Raw genomic sequence first — 22,588 nt, 5'->3', positions numbered from 1 at the left:
CCCCCCCCCCCCCCCCCCCGAGCAGGGAGCGGAAGGTCCAAGACGGGCGCCGTCACCTTCCCCCCGCAAGAAGAACCTCCAGTACTTTCGAGATCTCGGCCAAGAGCAACTACAACTTCGAGCGCCCGTTCCTGTGGCTCGCGCGCAAGCTCGTCGGCAACGCCCACCTCGAGTTCGTCGCCGCCCCGGCGCTCGCGCCCCCCGAGGTCCAGGTCGACGCGAACCTCATGAGCCGTTACGAGGCGGAGCTCACGGCAGCGGCGGCCGCCCCGCTCCCGGACGAGGAGGACAACGACTTGTAGACGCAGCCTGTCGCGTCTTCCGTGTGTTGCATGAAGTTTGTTTCGCTTTGCCCTGGGCGCGTTTGAAAGTCCGAGAGCGCTCGAGAGAACCTCGCTTTGCGCACCCTCTCTCGCTCGTCGCCGCTCTCTCTCGTGCTCGATGACCTCGTGCTCGACACGCTCGCGCTTTCGACGCCGTACTAAGGACACCGACGCTTCGTCGAGCGAGCGTGGCAGAAGAACGGCTCCTCCTTCCTCTCGTCACGAGTTGGGTCACCGGTCGTTCTTTCCGCGCCTTGGTCGCCGTGTCGGTTGGTTAGGTGCGAGTGTCTACTCTGCCGCGCTTCGGCCTTCTGCGCGACAGGCGGGCGTCGCGGTGGACGAGCGAGAACGAGAGAACGCCGCGCTCGAGCCTCGGCGGCGGTCCAAGCGGACCTGGGACGGCAGCTTGAGGAGGACCGTACGCCGGAACGCGACGGTGGAGGTGCATACGGTGCGGCCGAGCGTGCCGCCCGACCGACGAATGGCACAGGTCCGCTCGACTGTGCGTCGAGGAGGAGCTTCAGGAGGAGAAACTCGGTTTGTTGGGCTCAGACCTCGCTCTTGTTCGACGGAGCAGTGCGGGATCGACCTATGAAGACGAGTACTCGACGATGGGCCCGAATTTGCAGACCGTTCCAGGTAGTGTCCGCTCGACTCGTCTCCCTCGCGACGGGACCTTCTCAAGTCGCTTGTCCTCCTTGCGCACAGCTCTCTCGCTCCCGTCAACTCTCGCCGAGACGCGGATGCTCTCCCACGACCCTGTCCGAGCACGAGAGGGCAGGACAGGTCCCGGCAGGCAAGCGAACGAGCAAGCCTCGCCAACAACAGGACGCTTCCTGCTCTCGCTCTCCCGCCCCGGGCAATCACAAGGCTCAAAGGACGAAAATTACGTAGTAGTGCACAACACGACAAAGCGACCGACCACCTCGACGTCTCGCTCGCTCGACCCTCAGTTGGCGAGCACAGCCCGGGCGCCGTTCTTGCGCTTGCGGACGAGCTCGCGCTTCTTGTCGAGGATGCCCTGGAATGTCAGGTCGCTCGGGACGTACGGCGACACGTTGATGACGAGGACCTTCATCTTGGGGTGATAGACGAGGTCGGGCAGGAGCTTGGGCGTGAGGAGGAAGTACCTGGGGAGGGGGCGACAAAGTTAGTGCTCGTTCTCAAGGACAGACAAGGAAAGAGACCAAGAGAGAGAGGGACGCACTGCCCGACGTCGTGGCTGCAGGTCGTCTCAACGAGCATCTTGTGCATGTTGCGCTCAGCACGCTGGTCCATGCCCTGGTTGATCTCGTCGACGAGGGCGAACGGCGCGCGCGCGAGCTCGGCAAGGGCGAGCAGGTACGTGACGGTCGTCAGGGCGCGCTCCTGCATGCGAGGAACAAGGCTCCAGTCAGTAAGAGGTAGGGCGAAGGGAAGAAGAAGTCGAAGGAGGGGAAGAAGTGACTTACGCCTCCCGACTGGCGCTGACCGCTCAAGACATGCAGCGTCACGTCCTGCGAGTCGTCCTTGCGGTCCCGGAACGACACCATGATCTCGATGCCCCACTTCTCGTAGTCGTCCTCGGTCGCGAGGCGAACCTCGCCGAGCAGGCCGAGCGCTGCGGGCGCAAGAACGACGAGGGTCAGTGCTCGCTCTCAAGGACGACGACGACGACAAGGAGGAAGGAGAGGACGCACTGTCGAACGCGGTGGTAAACTTGGCCGAGATGTCGCTGATGAGGCGGTCGAGACGAGGGCGCCACAGGTTCTCGGTCGTCGTGATGATCTGCTGCGACTCGTCGAGGCGCTCCTGGGCCGAGTCGAGCTTGGCCTGCTGGTCGGCGATCTGCATGGCCGGGCGTGTGTCAGTCCTGGACGAGGGAGGAGAGGCAGAGGCGGAGGAGGAGGGGACGCACCTCGACCTTGCGCTTGTTGTAGGCCTCGAGGACGATCGGGCTGACGGCGCCCATGCAGCCGAGCTGAGCGTCGAGCTCGCCCAGCTCGTCGTTGAGCTCTTGGTGCGACGACAGGGCGTCTTCCGCCTGGCGGGCCTTGACGCGCACGCTGACCTCCTCGTCGGCGTCCTCGAGGGCGGCGTTGGCGCTCGCGTACAGCTTCTTGCCCTGGACGAGCGCGGCCTTGACCTTGACGGTGACTGCGCGAGAGAAGGCGAGGCGTCAGGATCGTGACTAAGAGTGGCTCGAGGAGGGAAGAAAGAGAAAAGGGGACGCACTCTGCTCCAGCTCGGCCTTCTTCTCCTCGAGCTCGACGTTCCGCTCGCGCACCTGCGCGTCGAGCGCACGAAAGTCGCTCTCGGCCTGGAGCGCCTGGAGCGCAACCTTGATGGCGCCCTCCTGCGAGTCGGCCGCCTGCGCCGTCGAGTCGGCGTACCCGAGCGCCGCCTTGACGCGCTTGTCGACGAGCTTGCGCAGCTCGTCGTTGAGCTGGGCGCGCTTGGCGGCCGCCGACGGCTTGGCGAGCTCGCGGTCGAGCTGCTTCTGCGCAGTGTCTGAGGCGAGGGGGAGAGAGCGAGGGTCAGGGGCCCGCTCAATCGAGAGGCTCGAGGCGAGGGAAAGCAGGGGACACACCGAGCTTCGACTTGTTCTTGACCCACGTCGCGTGCGCCTTGTGCATCTTCACGCGCTCCTGGTGCAGCTCTTCCTGCAGGACGTCAAGGGCATGGTTAATGCCCGAGTGCTCGAGGAGGAGAGAGAGAGAAGGGACGCACCCTCTCGGTCTCGATCTGCTTGACCTGCTCGACGAGCTCCTGCTCGACCTCCTTGCTGCGGTCAAAGTCGCCCTTGAGCGCCGCACGAGACGCCTTGGCCTCGCTGACCCTGTTCACGAAGTGGTCGATGCGCGCCTGGTCGACTGCGGCGCGAGGGAACCAAAGGGCGGTCGTCAGGTCGAGCTCGGTGCAGCCGGACGAGAGAGAGCGAGAGGGAGAGAAGGAGACGCACCGCCGTTGCCGAGGACCTTGGCCCTGCTGAGCGGACGCGCCTCGAGCTGGGCGAGACGCTGACCGTACATCGAGAACTTGATCGACGAGCTGCCGTCGGGCGTGTAGTACCGCTGGATGCGCCTCGTCGCCTCGATGCCGCGAGCATCGACAGGACGCCGACTGAGCTGCATCGGGATGCGGTGCAGCTGAAAGTTGTGCGCGAGGTAGCTCAGGACGGCCGGCGGGCCCTCGAGGAGGTCGATGGCGTAGCAGTCGAACCCGAACTTGGCGAGGTCGTCGGCCGACAGCGGGCGCTCCATCTCGTCGACGCTCGGGATGCCCGTCACCTCGGCGCCGTTGAACGAGATGCCCGACTTGGGCTGGCGGCGGTTGGGCTCGTCGGTGAGGATCTTCATCATGCGGTCGTAGTCCTCGCGGAACTCGAACAGGATGGTCTGCAGGGCGCGACGAGCGAGGGTCAGTAGTCTGGTCGCAGGGAGGGAGAGAGGGGGACGAGGTGGAAGAGAGGGACGCACGTTGATGGCGCTCAAAGGGATCGGGCCCTCGACGAGGTCGGCGTACCGCGCGTCGAGCTTGACGTTGCCGAACTGCTTCTTCATCGACATGCTGAGCCTCGCCGGCTCGTAGACGCGGCCGCGGAACTCGGCCTTGTTGGCCCGCAGCCACTGGACGGCCTTCCACGTGTCGGGGTCCCACTGCTTGAGGTTGCGCTCGCGCTGGGTCGCCACCTGCTGCTGCTTCTCGATCCTGCGCAGACGACGAGGTGCATAGTCAGTCGCTGTGCGTGTCGAGCGAGGCCGGCGACAGCAGTGTGGCTGAGAGAGGGGCTGGCAGGCCGGAACCCGACGAGAGGGATCGAGACGAGGGAAAAGGAAGACGGCTCACTCGGCCCCGTACGTGCGCTCGGCGAGCTTAAACTCGTCCGCCTGGCGCTCGATCTCGCTGCGCTCGTTCTGGCGCTCCTGGATCTGGCTCGCGATCTCGTTGCGGTTGCGGCTGAGAGCGTTCTGTGGAACGACGCGTTCGTCAGGACTCGCGTACCGTGTCGACGTTCGCCAACGAGGATGTCGAGAGTGACAGAGGAAAGTGGGACGCACGATCTGGCGGTCGAGGTCGGCCGTGTTGGCCTCGGCGGGCTCGTCGGCGACCAGGTCCGTGAGCTTGGCGATGGCGATCTCGAGCGTGTTGACGCGCTTGCGGCGCTCGTTCTCGGTGCGCTTGATGTCGGTGATCGCCTCCGAGACCGTGTTGCGGTCGTTGTCCTGCGCAAGGGTGGGAGGACGAGGAGGAAGAGGGAGGGGAAGAGAGCCGGCTCGAGGTCAGGGACGACGGTCTCGAGTGTAGGCCGAACGAGGGAAGACGAGGGACGCACGAGCTTGTCGAGCCTCGTCTTGAAGCTGTCGGCGTCCTTGAACAGGTTGTGGACCTTCTTGTCGACCTTGTCCTGCTCCTTGCGGCACGCCTTGACCAAGCCGTCGAGCGCCTCGACGCTCGCCCTGAACGGCCGGTTGACCTCCTCGAGCTGCGACACCTCGTTCTTGCACCGGTCTCGGTCGCCGCGCATCGTGTCGTACTCGTTGTAGACCTTGTTGTACTCGGCAAACTTGACGAGGACCTCGACGACGGCGCGGTCCTGCTCGAGGCGCTCGCGCTGCTCGAACGCGCGCACCTCCTTCTCGGCCTCGGCCTGCTTGGTCTGCTTGCGCGTGAGGACGTCGCTCAGGCGGGCGACCTCCTGCGAGGCGGCGGAAGGGAGAGAAAAGGACGTTCGGGTCAGTACCGGCGCACGAGCCTCGACCTTTAAGACGACGAAGGAAAGGGGAGAAGAGGACAGGCGACGCACGATCTGCGACTCCTTGAGGTGCTTGTACTCGGCGATGAGGACCTGGTGCCACTTGGTGAGGTTCTCGTTGCCGGCCGCGTGCTGCGTCTCGCGCAGGAGCTCGGGCGGCGTCATCATGGCGAACGAGGCGACCCGGTCTTGCGGCAGGAACGTGCTGTCGAGGGGAGAAGGACGTCGAGAGGGTCAGGACCGGGCTTGACGAGGGAGGAAGGGAGGAAGACGAGGGACAAAGAGCGGAAGCGACGACGCACCACAGGTTGCCGACCTGGACCTGGAGCTCCTCCATGTGCTCCATGACGGCCTTGGACGTCGCCTCGTTGCCGTCGAGCTCGAAGCGCGTCTTCTCCGAGTCGCGCGACAGGTACCGGCGCACGACGAGGTTGTTGTCGCCCGGCTTGCCCTTGAGCTCGAGCTCGATCCAGGTCGACTCGTTCGAGTCGTTCTTGCAGTAGGCCGACAGCTTGGTCGAGCGGCCGAGGACCTGGGCGGGCGAGCGAGGGCGTCAGGGATGAGGGCGCAAAGGAGGGACGGAGCTGGCGGCGCACCTTTGCGGGAAAGCCGAGGCCGATGGCGATGGCGCACGCGATGGTCGACTTGCCCGTGCCGTTGGGCCCGATGATCATGTTGAGGGCCGGACCAGGGCGAAACTCGACGCTGTCGTAGGTGAGGAACGAGTGGCACGCGATGCGGACGATGGAGCCCGTCACGTAGCTGCGCGACACGGGAGGGCAGGGTGAGCGAGGTCGGCGCGAGGCCGAGTGTGATTGGAGCAAGACGGACCCGTCGTCGTGGCGCACGAGGTGCTGGCGCTCGTCTTGGCCAAAGTCGTCGTCGGCGCCGTCGCGGCGTACGGGCTTGTGGTCGTCGTCGCTGGACTCGTCGTGGCCGCTCTGGTCCGAGTCGGGCATGCGGGCCTTGCCCTTGCCGTTGATGGGCTTGGGCTTGGTGGCCTGGTCGAGCTTTACGCGCTTGCGGGCGGGGAGGTGGTCGGCGGACGAGGGGGAGCCGGCGTCGTCGTCCGAGTGGGAGCGGGCGTGGCGGTTGGTGTTGCGGGCGGGTGCGCTGCCCGAGGGCATCGGGGTGTCGCCGTCCGAGTCGCTCATGGCCTCGGTCGGGGCGAGGGAGGCGAGCGAGGGGTCGAGGGAGATGAGGAGGCGCACGCGCGGCGACGCGGGACCAAAACCCGAGTCGACGGAACCCGGCCACAACCTCGACAGGGGCGACAGCAGAGGGGACAGACAGGCGTACGAACAGATAGTACAGCTGCGCGCACCCTCACAACACCCGCTGCGAGCTGAGAGCGACCGGCGCCTCCTCCTCCCCACCTCATCGCTCTTGCAACCCACGCTCCCTCGCTGCTGCCGTCCACCAACTGCGCAGCGAGCACGTGCAGCCAGCAGGATGGCGTCCTCTGCACCACACCCAGCCGTCCCGCCATCGTCTGCCCCACCGCAACCGCCAGCTCCCCCATCTCGGTCAACCCTCGCCGCCGCACCCATCTCGCTCGACACGTTCCAGCAGCCCGCGTTCGACGTCTCGCGCTTCGTCACCTCGCTCATGGACCCCGAGGTCAAGCGCCAGAAGACCATCGGCAGTGCGTCCCCCTCCTTCGTCCCCCTCCTCCCGCCCACCTCGACTCGCGGCGCCACGCTTCCTGTCGACAGCCAAGCGCACCGCAGCGCTTTACAGCACGCCTCCAGAGCCATGTAGAGACCGCACTGACTAGCCTCGCCTCGCACACAGCGTTCGACCCGGCACCCCACATCCGCACCCTCGAAGCCGCCCTCGCCCAGCTCCTCCCTTTGCGCAAGGCCAACGCCCAGAAGACGTCCGAGCTCGAGCGACAAGTCGCCGTCGCAGAGAGGACGTACCGAGGAGACGTGCGCGGCGCCAAGGCGGGTTTCGAGGTGCGTCTGCGACCTGGTCGTCTAGGCTCGAGGCCCTCGCTCGACGAGCATGCGCCTTGGCCTTTTCTCGACCAAACCGCACGCTCACCTCTACTCCTTGTACGCAGACGGTCAACTCGCAGTTCCAGGCGCTCGACGGCAAGATCACCTCGGTTGGCCGCACCGCCGTCCGCATCGGTGCGTCCCTCTCGTCCTCCTGTCCCTCCCTCGCCGCCCTCTTTCGGCGCGATGGCTGACTGCCCAGGCTACGCTGGACGCAGGCGAGCAACTCGAGTCGATCGACCGGCTTCGGCAGCGCGCGAGCGAGGCGCACGACCTCATCCTGTACTACAACGAGTTTGCGGCGGGCGACACGACCAGGTGCGTCGACGCTCAACCTCCTCCTGCACGAAGGATCTGTCGGTGCCACGGGGGCATAGACGGGCCTCGTGAGACTCTTGATCTGACCCGCCCCCGTCATCCTGAGCAGGCTCGAGAAGATGCGCAAGGAGGGCGGCCGAGAAGGGCGGCAAAAGGTCGCCATCGCGTCAAGGCGTCTCCTCAGCTTGTCCAAGGAGGTCGACGGCGTCGAGGGAGCCGAGACTGTGCGTCCTCGTCCTCGTCCTTCTCTCCCCCCTCGGTCGAACCCGACTGACCCTTCTCCTCCTCCTCACAGACGCGCGAGACGATCGAGCGGTACTGCGAGCGCTTCGAGAAGGACATGTTGCGCCTCTTCGACCGGTACTACCGCAAGGGCGACCCAAAGGCGATGGCGGTGCGTCCTCGTCCTCTCGCCCTTTCTCATCGTCGCGCACGGGCCCTGACCTTCCTCGTCTACCGCAGCACTGCGCGCAGACGCTGCAAGACTTTAACGGCGGCCAGTCGTGCATCCAGATCTACGTCAACCAGCACGACTTCTTCATCTCGAAAGAGCGCGTCCAGGAGGCGGCGGGCGGACTGGTCGGCGGCGCCATGTGCGTCCCTCCCTCTCGCCCTCCTCCCACTCGACGACGGCGCCTGACCTTTGCGACGACGTGCGCAGCTGGGAGTCGCTGCCAGATCCCGACGCGCCTGCGCCCAAGGACGAGCCGGGCCTCGCCAACCTGTACGAGGAGATCCGCATCACGGTCGGCCAGGAGGCCCAGATCGTCACGGCCGTCTTCCCGCACCCGGCCATCGTCATGCAGGTGTTCCTGCAGCGCGTCTTTGCCCAAGTCGTGCGTCGCGCACGGTCCTCTTGGTCGCCTTCTCAGCTCGCCGCGAGCGAGAGAAGCTGACCTGCAGGCTTGTCCCACCACGGCGCGCAGATCCAGGGCTACATCGAGACGCTCATCCAGACCGCGTCGTCATCCTCATCGCTCGCCTACCTCCGCATCCTGCACCTCGCCCGGGCCCAGACCGCCTCGCTCGTCGACGACCTCAAGGCGCACGAGTTCTTCCGCACGACCTCGGCGTCGGCGTCGGCATCAGCCCTGTCGGGTACCTCGTCGTTGCTTCCCTCGTCGACGGGCTCGGCGTCGGCGTCGCAGCTCGTGAGCCCGACGAGCGCGTCATTCCCGGGCGGCGGGGCAGGCGGCGGCGGCGGTGGGGCGGGCGGCGCAGCCGTGAGCCAGATGCTCGACGCGAGCATGGAGGAGCTCTTTGTGCCGTACATGGAGGGCGCGAGGTACCTCGACAAGGAGGGCAAGAGCCTCACCGAGCTGTACGCCGCCAAGCTCATCCGTTTCACCAACTGGCACGTGCGTCCCGGTCTCTCTTTCTCTCCCTCTTTCGTCCCCCCTCGGCCCAGCCTGGTCGACATGATACTCACCGATAGGGCCGTCTCGACACACAGCGCGCGACCAACAAGGCCAAGCCGAGCAACACGATCTTCGACCGCGTGGTCAACCAGCTCTCGTCGGCCGCCCACCAGGCCGCGCACCCTTCTTCCTCGTCGTCGACATCGGCCCAGCACCTTCAGCCCGCCGCCGAGCAAGCCGACAAGTCGCGCCTCGATCGCCTCATGAAGTTCTCGGGCCTGAGCAACATCGCCCACAACGCCTCGTCGGCGTCGGACAAGCAGGGCGCAGGAGGAGCAGGGCCCGGCGAGGTCGACCCGGCGATGCTGTTCGAGGACGGCGACGGCGAGCTGAGCGTCGAGGTGGCCGAGCGCATGCTCGAGTGGCATGCCGAGGCGCTCGGGAGGATGGTCGAGTTGAGTCCGGCGGGCGACGTGTACGTCCTCTCCCTCTCTCTCTCTTCCGCCACCCTGCGTCTGATCGACAGACACTGACTACGAGTACGACCTGCAGGCCCAAGAACGCCTTCACGCTGCTCAAGGTGCTCGCCGACAGCTTCGGCAAGGGCTACCTCGAGACGGCGCTCGACACGTGCGTCCCCTCTCTCTCTCCTTTCCCCGGCCCCGATCCACCTCGTACCGACACTCTGTACCCGCAGCGCCATCCACCAGCTCTCGCTCTACGACGGCAAGGCCGAGCCCGACCTGCGCCCGATCGGCGTCATCCGCCTCGCCGACATGATCATGCACCTGTGGCAGCGCTACATCTCGACGGCGCTCGTGCCACTCGCCGGGACGAGCGTCACTGTGCGGCGCGAGATGGGCGTCTTCAACAACCACGTGAGCGTGCGCATCGAGGGCAAGGTCAACGCCATCGTCCAGCGCACGACCGACGGGGCGTCGACCTCTCTCTCTCTCTACGTCTCTCTCGCAGACGGACCTCTGACTGACATCTCCTACGCGTCGCAGCCATCGTCTCGTACCTGTCGGTCCTCCTGTCGAAGCAGAAGAAGGGCGACTTTCGCCCCAAGAACGACGAGCTCGCCTTCTCTCGGCTCAACACCGAGCCGTGCGTGCTCGCGTGCGAGTTCCTCGAGCGCGTCAAGGAGGCGGCGAGCGAGGCGCTGAGCGGGAGGAACAAGGAGATCTTCTTGACCGAGGTCGGCGTGACTTTCCACACGTGCGTCCCTCTCTCACACTCTCTCTCGGCGAGGCGGCGCGGACAGGCCCTGACCGCGTTCCATGTCCACAGGCTTCTTCTCGAGCACCTCAAGAAGTTCCAGGTCAGCGCAACTGGCGGCCTCATGCTCACCAAGTGCGTCCCGCCTCCTTTCTCCTCTCTCGAGCCGTCTTTGACCCTCGCCTGTCGTCGCCTGCAGGGACCTCGCCCTGTACCAGGACACCATCTCGTCCTTCGCCCTCCCGGCCCTCAACGACCGGTTCGAGATGCTGCGGCAGCTCGGCAACGTCTTCATCGTCCAGCCCGACATCTTGCGCTCGTACCTCACCGAGGCCTACCTCGCCCGCATCGAGAACCGCCTCCTGCGACCGTTCGTCATGATGCGCTCCGACTACGGCGACCACTCGCGCCGGTTCTGGGACGACGTCTTTGGGCCCGACGCGCCTGCACTCGGCGCCGGCGCCGGCGCCGGTGATGCCGCGGGCCCGTCCGCCGGCGAGCGCGTCGGCGGCGCCGTCTCGGCGCTCGGTGCGCGCATCCCGGGCCTGTCGGCGCTCGGGCAGAAGGGCGCGTTCGTCATGGGCGGCGGCGGACCGGGCGGCGCGGCGGGTCCGAGCGGGAGCGCCGTCGGCGGCGGGCCGGGCTTCATCGCCCAGTCGTTCGGCGCGGGCGCAGCTCGTTCGGCAGCCGCTCCTCCACCACCTCCCCCTCCTGCCTCTGCCTCGACGCAGGCCGCACCACCACCGCTGCCGCCTCGGAGCGATGGCCCGCCGCATCACGACCCGCACCACCCACCTGTTCCTCCTCCTCGACCCTCGAGCGCCGCCAGCACGCGCTCGAACTCGTCGGTACAGCAGCAGGGACAGGGCTCGGTGACGGGCGGGGCCAAGACTCGGCTGTGGGGGACGCTCATGCGCGACTTTGAGGGCCTCGGGCTGCGGGACGACGGCGGGGCAGGGAGCGCCGGCGAGGGGAGCGCGGGCAAGAGGAGGAGCGGCGGGTTCGGTGCGAGGGATTGAGCGTGTGCGTGAGCTGCTCGAGCATGCAGTGCGAGTGTTGTACTCGGTCGCGTCGTCTCGCCTGAGAGGGAGACTGCTCTCGACGATATCTTTCTTTGACTCTCTTTTTCAGCGCTGCGAGCGAACCGCTGTCGAGTGCATCGAGATCGTCTCTACAGGCTGAGCGACCCATCCATGACCGTCACGGCGCAGCCTCGAAGCTTGACCCGCCCTCGCTCCTCATCCCACACGACCTCGAGCTCTCCCTGCCTGCTGCCGCCCTGCCTCGCCGAGAATGAGGAAGCGCCTCGATGCGTCGACGACTCGATGCTCTTGAAGCCTGGCGAGGTTGGCGAGAGGTAGTACGGCGCAAGGATGCAGTGCGCCGAGCCGGTCTGCGACGAGGGAGAATGGTCAGTCGGCTGGCCCAGAAGAGACTCGAGGAGCGAGGGGCGCACAACTGGATCCTCGGGAATGTCTTCTGCGCCGTCGAACACCCGAGAGTAGACGGCGTGTTGCGGAAAGTGCACGTGCGCCGCTTGGGTGAAGACGAAGTACCGGCTCGACGCGGCCTGCGGACGACGGGGCCGGTCAGTCGAGGTTCGAGATACGCTCGAGGAAGAGAAAAGGGACGCACGAGTGGCTTGGCGTCAATGTCGGCGTGCTGAAGGTCGAAAGAGGCGTCCAGCTCGACGACGCCGCCCAGTCGGCCGACGGCGATAGCGACGACGTGCTGCGACAGCTCGGCGTGGGCCTGCTCGACGAGGCTCGCGACCTTGTCGGCCTCGTTCTCGTTGCGCTCGAGGACGTCCTGGTCGGCCGGAAAGTCGAGCTCGATGCGGCCGTCCTCAAGTCGCGCGGCGAAAAGCGTGCCCGACATGGTCTCGAAGCGCAGGCGCCTCGCATCAAGGTGCCGCGTCGAGAAGAGCGCATGTGCCGAAGCGAGCGTGGCGTGCCCGCAGAGAGGGAACTCGACCGACGGCGTGAACCACCGCAGCGAGTAGCTCGGGTCCGGTTGCCCGCCCTCGCCCGCCGCGAACTCGCGCTCGACGTCCTTGAGCGGCAGCAGGAAGGCCGTCTCGGACAGGTTGAACTCGCGTGCGACCTTGAGCAGGAGCTGCGAGTCTTGCGCGCGCGCGTCGTCGGCGGCGAAGTGAACAACGGCGGCCGGATTGCCGGCGAAGCGCTCGCGCGTGAAGGCGTCGATGAGGTGGTACGGGACGGCAGACATAGGTGCCTAGAGGACCGTGGTGATGTCGGCGAGTCGCTCAGGCGCTTGAGGCGGCGAGGAGAGGCAGGAGAGGGGAAACGAGCTGATGAAGTCGAGGTGGCGCGAGGCTTGACTCTCTCGCTTGCAGTCGGCCGAGGCGGGCGCTCTAGCAGACCTGCAGGCTCTCGAGGGCGACCCGAGCTCTCTATCGCGGCCGAGAGAGAGAGAGGGAGAGCACGAGAGCCTCTCACTCGACGAACCTCTCGAGGGAAAGACGGTCGCGGCGACCGAGAGCGATGCAGATCTCGACGATGCAGGGCGAACGGAATAGACACAAGACAGAACGCGAGGGTGCGACTATGGGCGGCGAAAAGATGGCTCGGAAAGGACGACGGCACGAGGAGGGAAAGGCGAAGTGGGGAAGGAGGAGCGGGAGCGAGGGAGGGATGCAGATGAGGGTATGACAGCGGGCAAATAGGCGGCAAAGAGAGACGACGGGATGGGGCATGTGAGGGCGAATGCTTGGGGGCGTGACGAGACAAATCCTGGAGGGCACACGAGAGGGCGAAGGTCGAAGGAGGGGAAAGGGAAGGGCAAATCGAGGGCGGACCGCCTCGCCGTAGTGCCGAGCACGCTCAGGCCTGCATCGGCGAGTGGCCGTAGTAGGCCTGCGGGAGGTGCGCGTACGGGTTGACGCCGACAGGCGCCCACACGGGGCTCGCCGGCATGTTCGGGTAGCCGCCGTACGCGGGGCTCGTCGCGCCGCTGCGGTCGCCGCCGAGGCCGTGCGCGTTGGCGCCGCCGCCGCCACGCCCACCGCGGCCGCGCTCACGACGGCGTCGGCGCGAGCCCTCCTCGCCGGTGGTGCCGCCGACCGAGCCGGGCGTGCGCGCGCCGGTCGTGCCCTTGGCGCAGCCGAGCAGGACGCCGCCGCCGAGGACCTTGACGAGGCCGTTCGAGTACTCGGTCGCGGTCTGGGCCGACGAGGACGTCTCGGTGCGGGTACGGCCCGATGGGGTCGTCGCCGGCGACGGGGCGAGCTCGGCGTTGCCGCCCTGCGACGGCGTCGACGGGACGGCGGTCGAGCCGAGCGACGTGATGGACGAGATCGACGAGTGGTGCGAGTGGCTCGACTCGGACCGGTGCGACTGGCCGCCTCGGACGCCGCGGCGCCGAGGCTTCGTCGGCGAGCCGGGGAGGGACCGGCCGCCAGCGGTCGACGACGACGACGGGCTCATGGTGGCCGACGAGGGCGACTGCGGCGGGGCGAGGGACGACATGGACGAGCCGCGCGAGTGCGCATGGGTGCGGGGGAGGGCAGGGATGCGGAAGCCGTCGGCGTCGACGAGGTCGCGCGACTTGGCGTCGAGGCCCTTCCACATGGCCTGCTGTGCGGCGTGGATCGACGACGCGACCGACGCCGAGCTGTCGCCCGATGCCGAGAAGAGCGAGTCGGTGCACGACGTCTCGCCGTCGGACGAGTCGGCCGACAGGGACGAGATGGACGACGCGCGCGACGACGATCGGCGCGCCGTGGGGAGGCCGAGAGGCGACGACGGGCGGTAGGTCGACGGCGAGAGCGAGTGCGACTTGCTGCCCGTCGAGGTCGAGCTGCCGCTGCCCGGCGAGGGCGACCGCGGCGGGCCGAGGAGGCCGCCGGCCGGCGTCGGCGAGAAGACGTCGGCCTCGGCGGCGGGCAGAGGGCGAACAGGGGTGGGCGGGATGATGTGGGGCGATGCGAGAAGGGCGCCTTGCCGAGGACCGCCCGTGCGGAGCGGCGAGTCGGGCTGGAGGGCCGCGTTGGTCATCGCCTGCAGCGCACCTCGCCCGCTCGGCGGCGCCATGATCTGGATGGCCCTCGAGCGCTTGACCGGCGACGACGGCGCGGCGGCCTCGACGGGCGGCGCGAGCAGCTTGGCCGCAGCGCTCGCGGCTGCTGCTGCTGCTGCTGCGGCGGCGGCCGCCTCGACGGTCGCGAGCGGGACGGCGTAGTTGCGCAGCGCGTCGGGCAGCTTGCCGTAGATCTCGATGAACTGGCCGTCGCGGCCGACGCCGCCCTCGCCGCGCTCGACGCGGAGCGAGACGCAGCCCGGGTCGACCCAGAGCGTCCACCGGCTGCCGAGGTGCACCTTGTGGTCGGCGGCGGTGAGGGCGCGCTCGAGCTCGTCGACCGAGATGCCGGCGCCGGCGGCGGCGACCACGAGGGAGGCGTCGAGCGAGGCCGGGGTGCGGATGAGGGCGCGGAAGGCCGAGCCGCGCTCGGGGTCGGACGAGTGCCAGTGGCCGTCGTACCGTTGGGCGAGGACGGCGGCGAGCTTGGCAGAGAAGGTGCCGTTGCCCTGCTGGAGGTACGAGGCGAGGAAGGCCGACGCCGCGTCGAGTTCCGAGTCCATGTTCAGCGACCGGTCGACGCCCGACGAATCGTGGCGAGGCTTGGGAGGCGGTGGCGGCGAGGGCGAGAGAGGCGACAGGTGTAGGTGTACTGCGAGGCAAGGGAGAGTCAGGCTGGTGCCGGCGAGGTCAGGATCGGTCGGCGGGCTCACCTCGAGGCGGACAGCGAGGGCGAGAGGGCGAGACGAGGGGGAGGGCAGCCGAGGGCAGAGGGGGCGAGGACGACGCCGCAACGGACTGGTCGAGTGTGGAGGTGGGCACAGGCGGTCGAGACGGATCTCGGGGTGCCTTGTGCGACCTGGACTGCACCGCAAGAGCGAGGTGCGAGGCTGGCGAGAGTGAGGGGGGGGGAGCTGCCCTCGTCGAGGCGGCGAGCTCGCGAACGTTGAAGGATTTCGCTCTCGCTCTCTGCGGCCGTCGTGTCTTGCTGGATGGTACAATCGAGTCTCTACACTGGACTACAGCCCGCTGGAGTACCAGCAGAGTGAGCGAGAGGAGACGACAGCGACGTTGTCTCGCTCGTCGCTTGTTTCGCTCTCTCTCTCTCCTTCACGCGCTCTCTGTGCCGCGCAGCTTGGCTCTAAGCGACAGCTCGCACTTCGAGCGCACCTATGCACGCACCACGCTTGCGCCAGCTCAGCGAGCGGCACACGTCGGACCCTTCTCGACCGAGGCCTCCTCGTCGAAATCGATGCTCCGCATCTCTCCAGAGCGCTCTCCGGACCCCGCTGCCCTTGTGCGCAACAGCGCTCACCGCGCCCGGGCCAGCTCGGGCAGTTGTGCGCTCCCGGCGGCACCCGCTGTCGCTCGACGAGCTCGTCGCTTCCGCCCTCGCCTCGCCTCGAGCTCGCCCAGCCCTCGCTCGCGCAGACGATGCCCGCTCCGACTGCGCTCCTGCGCCTCGCTACGCGCCGTGCCGCCTCGCCCGCGTTCGCCGCGCGGCCCGCCGCCGTCGGGCCGAGCGCACCGTCGCGCAGCTTCCAGTCGGCCGCGCACCAGGAGTCGCCCTCGCACAAGCTCCGCCTCCAGACCGAGGAGGGCCAGGCTGTCGCGCCAGAGCACGACCAGCTCCACGAGAACCAGGAGTACACCGAGCACGAGAAGAACCTGGTCCGTCGCCGTCGTCCTCTCCTCCCTCTCTCGCGCGAGCAGCGCCAAGTATAGCTCAAAGGCGCACGAGGGCTTCTGCGGCGGCGCAGAGGTGTCTGTCGGAGCTCGGAGGGTCACGTCGAGCGTGGAACGCGCAGCGAGGAGCCGTGTCTCGAGCACGAGAGCTGACCTTCTCCTCCTTCCACCTCCCGGCCGAAACGCTCTCCCTCCTCCTCACCTCGACCTACGCCCTCCCGTCCACTTTCTTCCGCCTCTCTACGACATCATTCAGCGTCCCATCTGGACGGCGCTTCGCGGACGCGCCCTCTTGAACGAGCCGACGCTCAACAAGGGCGCCGGGTTCACGTTCGAGGAGCGCACGTCGTTCGGGCTTTGCGGTCTCCTCCCGTGCGTCGAGTATCTCTCTCGTATCTCTCTGTACGCCGTGCGAGCGGCTGGGACTGGACGAGCTCACGCCATTCGGCGTCTACAGGTACGAGGTCCACTCGCTCGAGCAGCAGTGCAAGCGCGCCTGGGCACAGCTGCAGGAGCGCCCGAACCCGCTCGCCAAGTACACTTGTGCGTCGATGCGACACCCTGTCTCGCCTCCTGACAGGAAAACTGACCGTCGCCCGAGCGCACAGTCCTCTCGTCCCTGCGCGACCAAAACATCGTCCTCTTCTACTCTCTCTGCCTGCGGCATCTCAACGAGCGTGCGTCTCTGCTCTCTTTCTCTCCCTCGTAGTCCTGTCCTGACGTACCGCGAGCGACGCAGTCCTTCCCGTCATCTACACGTCCGTTCCTCTTCGTCAACTCGCGAACCTTCTCTCCTCGACTGGCCTCGTCCTGACGCTTCTCTGCTACAGTCCGACCGTCGGCGAGGCGATTCAGAAGTACTCGACTATCTGGCGTCGCCCTGATGGCCTGTTCCTGAGCTACAAGCACCGTCACCAGCTCAAGTGCGTCACGACGGTCGATTCTCCTTTTCTCGCAGCCGAGACTGACCCGTTTCTCCTCGAACACAGGGAGCTCATGCTCGCGGCAAAGCGGCCCAAGGATGTACGTCCTCTTCAACCCTCGATCCTGGCCGAGCGTGAACTGACCGTCGAACCTCACCTCGCAGGTCGACTTGATCGTCGTCACGGACTCGGAGGGCATTCTCGGTATCGGTGACCAGGGCGTCGGAGGCATCCTCATCTCGATGGGCAAGGCCAACATCTACACGCTCGGCGGCGGCATCGACCCATCCCGAATCCTCCCCGTCGTGCTCGACGTCGGTACCGACAACCCGGCCCTGCTCAACGACCCGCTCTACCTCGGCCTGCGCCGCAAGCGCATTCGCGGCGAGAAGTACGACCAGTTCGTCGACAAGTTCTGCGACATTGTGCGCGAGGCATACCCGCAGGCGATGCTGTGCGTCCCCTTTTCTCCCTCCGGCCTTGTTCTCCTGCCGGGCCCGACTGACTCTCTGTACCCTCTGCAGCCACTTCGAGGACTTTGCTGTGAGTCGACGTCCCTCTTGCGGCCTGTGTGGCGCTCGACGCGAGCGTCGAGAGCGTCGAGAGGCCGAGGAGGCCCGAGCGGCCGTGCGGACCGCTTTCAGCCGTCGAGGTTCGGCGATTGACGACCCTCTCTCTCCTCTACAGGTCGACAATGCGTCGAGGCTTCTGCAGAAGTTCCGCCCCAAGCAGTCGTGCTGTGAGTCTCGCTCTTCCTCCTCCTCGTCGCCACCTCGTTCTCCCTGTTGCACTTGTCGGACGCGGTCCCTGACCTCGACTTCCTCCCCTCGTCCAGTCAACGACGACTCGCAGGGCACCGCCGCAGTTGTGCTCGCGGCGCTCGTCTCGGCCGTCAAGGTCGCGAAGAGCGAGCTCAAGGACCAGCGCATCGCCATCCTCGGCCTCGGCACCGCCGGTCTCGGCATCGCCGACGGCCTGCGCACGGCGCTCATGACCGAGGAGGGCCTGTCGTCGGACGAGGTCCGCCAAATGTTCTACTGCGTCGACCGCCCGGGCCTCCTCACCTCGGCGCACTCGGAGCTCCTTCGCCCGGGCCAGGAGCACTTCATCCGCGACGCCGACGAGGTCTCGGCTTGGGCTCGTGACGAGAACGGTCGCATCGACCTCCTCGAGACGGTCAAGCAGGCCAAGCCGACCATCCTCATCGGCTGCTCGACCCAGTCGGGCGCGTTCACCGAGGAGGTCGTCAAGGAGATGGCGAGCCACGTCGACCGCCCGATCATCTTCCCGCTCTCGAACCCGACTCGTGCGTCCCCTCTCTCCATCTTATCGATGCTCAGGCGTCGGCTGACTCGTCTGAGCACTTGCAGGTCTCGCCGAGGCCGACCCGGCCGACATCAACAAGTGGACGCACGGCAAGGCCCTCATGGCTACCGGCTCGCCCTTCCCTGCCGTCCTCAAGCCGGACGGCAAGCTGCACAAGGTCGCCGAGGCTGTGCGTCCCTTTCTCCCTCTTTGGAGGTGCGCGCCGTCACTGACGCCGCCTCCCCCTCGCAGAACAACGCGTCCGTCCCTCCCCGCCGGTCTTCCCCACGCAGCCAGCCCCTGACGCCCCTCACCTTTCTGCAGCCTCATCTACCCTGGTTTCGGCCTCGGCGTCATCGCCGCACGCGCAACTCGTTTCACCGACAGCATGATCACCTCGGGCGTGAGCGCGCTCGCGCAGCTCTCCCCAGCACTCGAGGATCCCGCCGAGTCGCTCTTGCCCGCACTACACGACCTTCGTCACGTCTCGGTCAAGGTCGCGGTCGCAGTCGCCAATGCCGCTCGGGCAGAGGGCGTCAGCCAGATCCAGCGCGACGACCCCTTTACCGAGGAGGAGGTTCGCCGCATGCAGTGGGACCCTGGTGCGTCCGCCTCTCCCTCCCCTCCCTCGCCCCTCGTCGCAGACAACTGACAACGAGCATCCGCACGCAGTGTACCGTCCCCTCGAGCTCGTGGACGTCTGAGAGCTCCCCCTCGCCTTCTTCCTTTCTCTCTCTCTTTGTCTCGCTCCCTCTCCCGGCGCCTCGCAGCTAGATTCCCTCTCGGTACTCCATCATTGTCATACGCAGCAATAGATCATTCGTTCGGCACCATTATGGCCTCTCAGGTAGCGAGAGATGGCAAGAGGGCCGAGCGTCGACCTTCTCAAGTTGCCTCTCGAGAGCTGGCAGGCGAGAAGGGGCGAACGAGGGTGCAGTGCAAGGGTGCGGCTATGCAAAGGAGGGAGTGGGCATATCATCGAGAAGGAGAGACGAGAAGGAGAGAGTGTCTATGAAAGGTGGACGAGCGCGAGAGAGGGACCGGCCCTTCTCGAGCGTCGACGGCTACTTGAGCGTGCAGACGTGGACCATCCTGCCGTCCTCGTCGGTCTTGGTCCAGGTCGCGCCGACGCCGCGCTTCTTGCGCGCCGAGCGGTCCCTCGCCGCGCGGTCCTCGAGCTCGTGCCAGTGCCGCGTGAGGAAGTGGCGCATGCCCGGGACGCCCTTGACGACGTCCTGGTCGGTCCCGCCGTGCTTCTCCGAGAACGACGCGAGTATTTCGGGTGCCGAGCGACGGTCGAAAGGCTTGAAGGGCGTGTTGAGCGACGAGAAGACGAAGGACGAGGCGGTCGGCGGCGAGTGGGCGGCGATCTCTTGCAGCTCGGCGGCGACGAGCGCGCAGTACTTGTCCAGGTCGTGATCGCTGTCGTCGTAGCCGAACGGCTGTTGGAGTTGCTCGCCGAGCTCAAGGAAGCCGAGGAAGACGCAGGCCGCGACTGCGCGCAGGAACAGGAGGTCAATCGTCGAGCTCGCTCGAGGTCGGCGACGTGGACGCACCAAACATGGCCGGGATCGTGAGCCACTTGAGTGACGCGTAGATCTGGAACGGCAAGAGGACGAGGTACACGTATGCCGTTGCGCGAACTGCCGGCGAGAGAGAGAGTCAGAGGCTGTTCGGGTGGTGGCACGCGGTCGACTCGGCCCGACGGCGCCAGGGCTCCTCGTCAACGAAAGGGGGAGGGGACACACGGTGCACGATGTACGAGAAGGGCAGAGGCGTCGAGAGCACGCGCTCCATAGTGCCGAGTCTGTAACGCGCGAGGAGGGGAGGGGGTGGACGAGGAGAGTCAGTCTCGGCCAATGATGAGAGACGCGGCGTCGTTCGGGACGTACGAGTCGGCGAGAGAGTTGATCGAGGCGTAGTAGACGCTGACGAGCGGCGTAGGGATGGTGCCGCGCTGCATGAGCGTCGACAGATAGCCCGACAGGTGGAGGTGGATCTCGAGCGGGAGGTTCGTGCCGAATGACAGCTTGTGCTTCTTCTCGACCGGCTTGAACAGGCTGACGATCGGCCGGAACAGGAGAAAAGCCGGGGCGTAGTGGTACAGGCCGCGCGGCGGCGGGTTGTAGCCCGGCGCGAGCTTGATCTCGCGCGACGTCGAGTCGCCCTCCCTGGCGACCCTGCCGAGCTCGCCGATACCGTCGATACCGTCGACAGTGCCCTTCTCGAGGTCGAGGTGGCCGAGCTGCGACGTAGACGCGGAGCCGAAGCGGGGCGTGGCTGCGCCCGACGGCGACGACGACATGGACGAGGTCATCGAGGTCGGGATCACGTAGGTGCCGTCGGGAAGCGGCGACCGCCAGATGCCGGTGACGGTCTCGCGCGCGATGCCGTTCTGGTCGTCGATGCCGGACGGGAACGAGTACCTGAGCAAGGACGGTCAGGTCGAGCTCGCTCAAGGTTCGAGAGAGAGAGACTCGAGTCGACGCACTTGGGCAAAGGCTTGACGAGGTCGTACAGGTCGTCGTAGAACGCGCCGCTCTCGCCGCGAACGTGGTGCTTGGTCGCCGTCGCGAAGGCTTGAATAAGGTTGAGCATCGTGCGCTTCTCGATGAGCGACTTGAGGCGCTCGATCTCGTCCTCGTCGCTGCCAGTGACGATCTCGGCCTGCTCGGTAGGCGTAAGAGTCGTCGAGCCGACGTGGATCCAGATGAGCGAACCCAGGTTCCTCGAGGCGACCGACAGGGTCGACCACGCTTGGCGACCGGCGTTCCAGCGCTCAAGTGCGCTCGACGTGCGCAGCGAGACGACGAACGACAACATCGTCGTGAGGACCGAGAGCATGATCTGCAGGACGGGAGCGCATAGCGCAAGGTCAGGACCTGGACGAGGGAGGAGCTCGCGGCTCTGCGGCTCTGCGAGCACGAACGAGAGGAGCCTCGTGGGCGATGGACGCACCGTGTTGACCTTCATGGCGTAGCCCGACACCTCGCACCCGACCGTCACCGCGACGCCGCACAGGGTGAACAGGAAGACCGGTCCGGCGATCTCGGGCCACACCGTGTGGCCGACGCTGCGCGCGATGACGGACATGGCGCGTGCTGGTGCGTGCTCGGGAGGTTGTGCAGGATAGGCGGTGCTCTGGCGGAGGAAGGAGAGGTCGAGTGGGCGAGGTGCGTGTCGCTGAACTTGAGCTGCGAGCGACCAAGGGTGCGAGGTGAGAAGAGGCCGCGGAACTTGAACAGATGTGCGACCGCACGCACCTCGAGTAGCTGAGCCGAGCCAGTCGGACAGGTGCACTGCTGGAGCAAGAGGCGAGGAGCGAGAGCAAGTGCGCGCAAGCGCGTTTGCTGCTCGACGTGGCGCGCGGGCGATCGAGCCTGGACTCTTTCCCCGGTCCGCCGGCGAGCACAAAGCTCAAGGGGCGCGAGCAACGCGAAAGAGTCGACGAGCCAGCAGGTGCGAGGACGGCTCGTAGAAGAAGCGCGAGAAGCGCATGCGAGATCAAAAGCTGGGGACCCGCCGAGTCGACGTTCGAGGAGGAGGCGAAGAGGAGGCAGCGCGTGCAGCGCTCGCTTGGTCGGTTCCGAGCGCTCTAGCAGTGCTCACGCACGACGTCGATAGATTGCGAAACGGACGGGAACGGTCGACGACAAGCGAGAGCGAGAGGGAAGAAGAGATCGGCGGTTTGGGAAGGTCGAAACGAGGTCAAAGCGTCGGCGCTGTCGCCTCGCTCGCTCGCTCTCGACGGCTCACAAATGCAGGACATCGAGCCTGGGCACCAATGATGCTCAGGAAGGCGACTCTAAGGTTGCACTCGTCTAGTTCTGAAGCTCGCGATTCTACTGCTCAATCTCGTCTGCCGACCGACCGAGCACGAGTCTAGTTGCCGGCACCGGCGTACTTGTACCTGGAGACAGAGAAAGGCGAGAGGAAGGAGGAGGAAGAGGTTCGACCGTTAGATCGACGTCCTCGAACGCGGGAGAAAGGCGGACGCACTGCTCCTTGCGGTTGCCCGTGAAGCGCCACGAGACATTCTGGATGACGTCGTTCTTGCTCGACGTCTGCCACCCGAGAAGCTTGGTGAAGGAGTTGTAGACGACGTCGATGCTGGTCGGCGTGAGGACCCAGGCGTCGTCAAAGGCGTCGGCTGTGGCGCGAGGAGGAGGGTGAGCGCTTTGTCCGACGGCGGCCCCAAGCTGCGAGGCTCGGCGACGAAAGAGGGACGAGCGACTCACTGACGTAGAGGGTGAGCTGCTTGCCGGCCGGGGTCGTGACGACGGCCTCGAGGCCGCAGTACTTCTGCCTCGCGGCGGTCGCGTCCCAGTTGGCGTCCGACATCATCGTGTTGAGCGAGATAGCGAAGCCCGGCGTGTCGTCGTTGTAGGGGTAGTAGCACCAGGAGTGACCTGTCGCGTTCGAGTATGTCAGTCGGGCGAGGAACTGAGGGAGCGGAAAGAGGGACAGGAAGACGGACCGTTCGTGGAGTCGGCGCCCGAGTTCGTGCGGAACCAGGACGCGATCGCACCGGTGTTGGTGCCGAGGAACTTGTTGACGCCACTCGAGACGAGGACGTTGCTAGAAGAGGCGGCGAGCTGGTTGCCGGACGAGGTCGAGGCCTGCTTGGTCGACGACGACGACGAGGTCGAGCCGCTCTTGTACGCACTTGTGCTGCTGCGATCGA

At 66.6% G+C, this 22,588-nt stretch overlaps 8 protein-coding genes across 8 annotated transcripts in view; 3 read left to right on the top strand and 5 right to left on the bottom strand.

Moving 5' to 3' along the window:
- The window catches only part of RHOBADRAFT_64594 (uncharacterized protein), a 1,526-nt gene extending 1,175 nt beyond the window's left edge, over positions 1-351 (top strand). The window contains exon 7 of the mRNA XM_018418520.1: positions 28-351. Within this exon, the coding sequence (XP_018272856.1) occupies positions 28-302 (275 nt within the window). The 3' untranslated portion in view covers positions 303-351. The remainder of the gene's footprint in view (positions 1-27) is intronic.
- Positions 352-1,232: 881 nt separating this feature from the next.
- Positions 1,233-6,212, bottom strand: RHOBADRAFT_51796 (uncharacterized protein; the record flags this gene model as incomplete). Its single annotated transcript, XM_018416021.1, has 17 exons — positions 1,233-1,453; positions 1,531-1,691; positions 1,775-1,923; positions 2,003-2,150; positions 2,221-2,459; positions 2,538-2,813; positions 2,893-2,965; positions 3,033-3,175; positions 3,265-3,700; positions 3,782-4,013; positions 4,152-4,273; positions 4,364-4,528; positions 4,639-5,001; positions 5,110-5,263; positions 5,361-5,590; positions 5,655-5,820; positions 5,890-6,212. The coding sequence occupies 17 exons, from the start codon at positions 6,210-6,212 to the stop codon at positions 1,273-1,275; spliced, it is 3,561 nt and encodes a 1,186-aa protein (XP_018272855.1). The 3' UTR covers positions 1,233-1,272.
- A 43-nt stretch (positions 6,213-6,255) lies between these two features.
- RHOBADRAFT_12789 (uncharacterized protein) lies at positions 6,256-10,437 on the top strand (the record flags this gene model as incomplete). Its single annotated transcript, XM_018412105.1, has 14 exons — positions 6,256-6,703; positions 6,853-7,016; positions 7,124-7,193; positions 7,277-7,376; positions 7,486-7,600; positions 7,672-7,770; positions 7,839-7,969; positions 8,038-8,212; positions 8,303-8,734; positions 8,830-9,209; positions 9,287-9,364; positions 9,432-9,693; positions 9,777-10,087; positions 10,152-10,437. Coding segments are annotated over 14 exons (3,051 nt in total), but the record flags the coding sequence as incomplete, so codon positions are not given.
- Positions 10,438-11,091: 654 nt separating this feature from the next.
- Positions 11,092-12,220, bottom strand: RHOBADRAFT_51794 (uncharacterized protein). The gene is made up of 3 exons (XM_018416020.1): positions 11,588-12,220; positions 11,409-11,522; positions 11,092-11,345 (listed from the first exon to the last, which is right to left on the bottom strand). The coding sequence occupies exons 1-3, from the start codon at positions 12,179-12,181 to the stop codon at positions 11,124-11,126; spliced, it is 930 nt and encodes a 309-aa protein (XP_018272853.1). The 5' UTR covers positions 12,182-12,220; the 3' UTR covers positions 11,092-11,123.
- Positions 12,221-12,734: 514 nt separating this feature from the next.
- Positions 12,735-14,560, bottom strand: RHOBADRAFT_51793 (uncharacterized protein). Its single transcript, XM_018416019.1, has one exon. The coding sequence runs from the start codon at positions 14,551-14,553 to the stop codon at positions 12,796-12,798; it is 1,758 nt and encodes a 585-aa protein (XP_018272852.1). The 5' UTR covers positions 14,554-14,560; the 3' UTR covers positions 12,735-12,795.
- An 864-nt stretch (positions 14,561-15,424) lies between these two features.
- On the top strand, positions 15,425-18,608 carry RHOBADRAFT_31343 (uncharacterized protein; the record flags this gene model as incomplete). The annotated part of the gene is made up of 12 exons (XM_018412964.1): positions 15,425-15,661; positions 15,933-16,048; positions 16,134-16,219; positions 16,285-16,381; positions 16,507-16,603; positions 16,764-17,053; positions 17,124-17,142; positions 17,287-17,338; positions 17,435-17,905; positions 17,970-18,120; positions 18,229-18,506; positions 18,577-18,608. The coding sequence occupies 12 exons, from the start codon at positions 15,425-15,427 to the stop codon at positions 18,606-18,608; spliced, it is 1,926 nt and encodes a 641-aa protein (XP_018272851.1).
- Positions 18,609-18,819: 211 nt separating this feature from the next.
- Positions 18,820-20,997, bottom strand: RHOBADRAFT_51791 (uncharacterized protein; the record flags this gene model as incomplete). Its single annotated transcript, XM_018416018.1, has 6 exons — positions 18,820-19,399; positions 19,461-19,547; positions 19,653-19,711; positions 19,797-20,330; positions 20,396-20,751; positions 20,863-20,997. The coding sequence occupies 6 exons, from the start codon at positions 20,995-20,997 to the stop codon at positions 18,969-18,971; spliced, it is 1,602 nt and encodes a 533-aa protein (XP_018272850.1). The 3' UTR covers positions 18,820-18,968.
- Positions 20,998-21,786: 789 nt separating this feature from the next.
- Positions 21,787-22,568, bottom strand: RHOBADRAFT_42009 (uncharacterized protein; the record flags this gene model as incomplete). The annotated part of the gene is made up of 4 exons (XM_018413994.1): positions 21,787-21,814; positions 21,904-22,054; positions 22,143-22,313; positions 22,382-22,568. Coding segments are annotated over 4 exons (537 nt in total), but the record flags the coding sequence as incomplete, so codon positions are not given.
- Positions 22,569-22,588: the final 20 nt, after the last annotated feature.

This window comes from Rhodotorula graminis, assembly GCF_001329695.1.
Source record: "Rhodotorula graminis WP1 unplaced genomic scaffold RHOBAscaffold_3, whole genome shotgun sequence".
Lineage (NCBI taxonomy): Eukaryota > Fungi > Basidiomycota > Microbotryomycetes > Sporidiobolales > Sporidiobolaceae > Rhodotorula > Rhodotorula graminis.
Note: the sequence above shows the minus strand (reverse complement) of the source record. Positions and strands in the feature narration are given on the sequence as shown.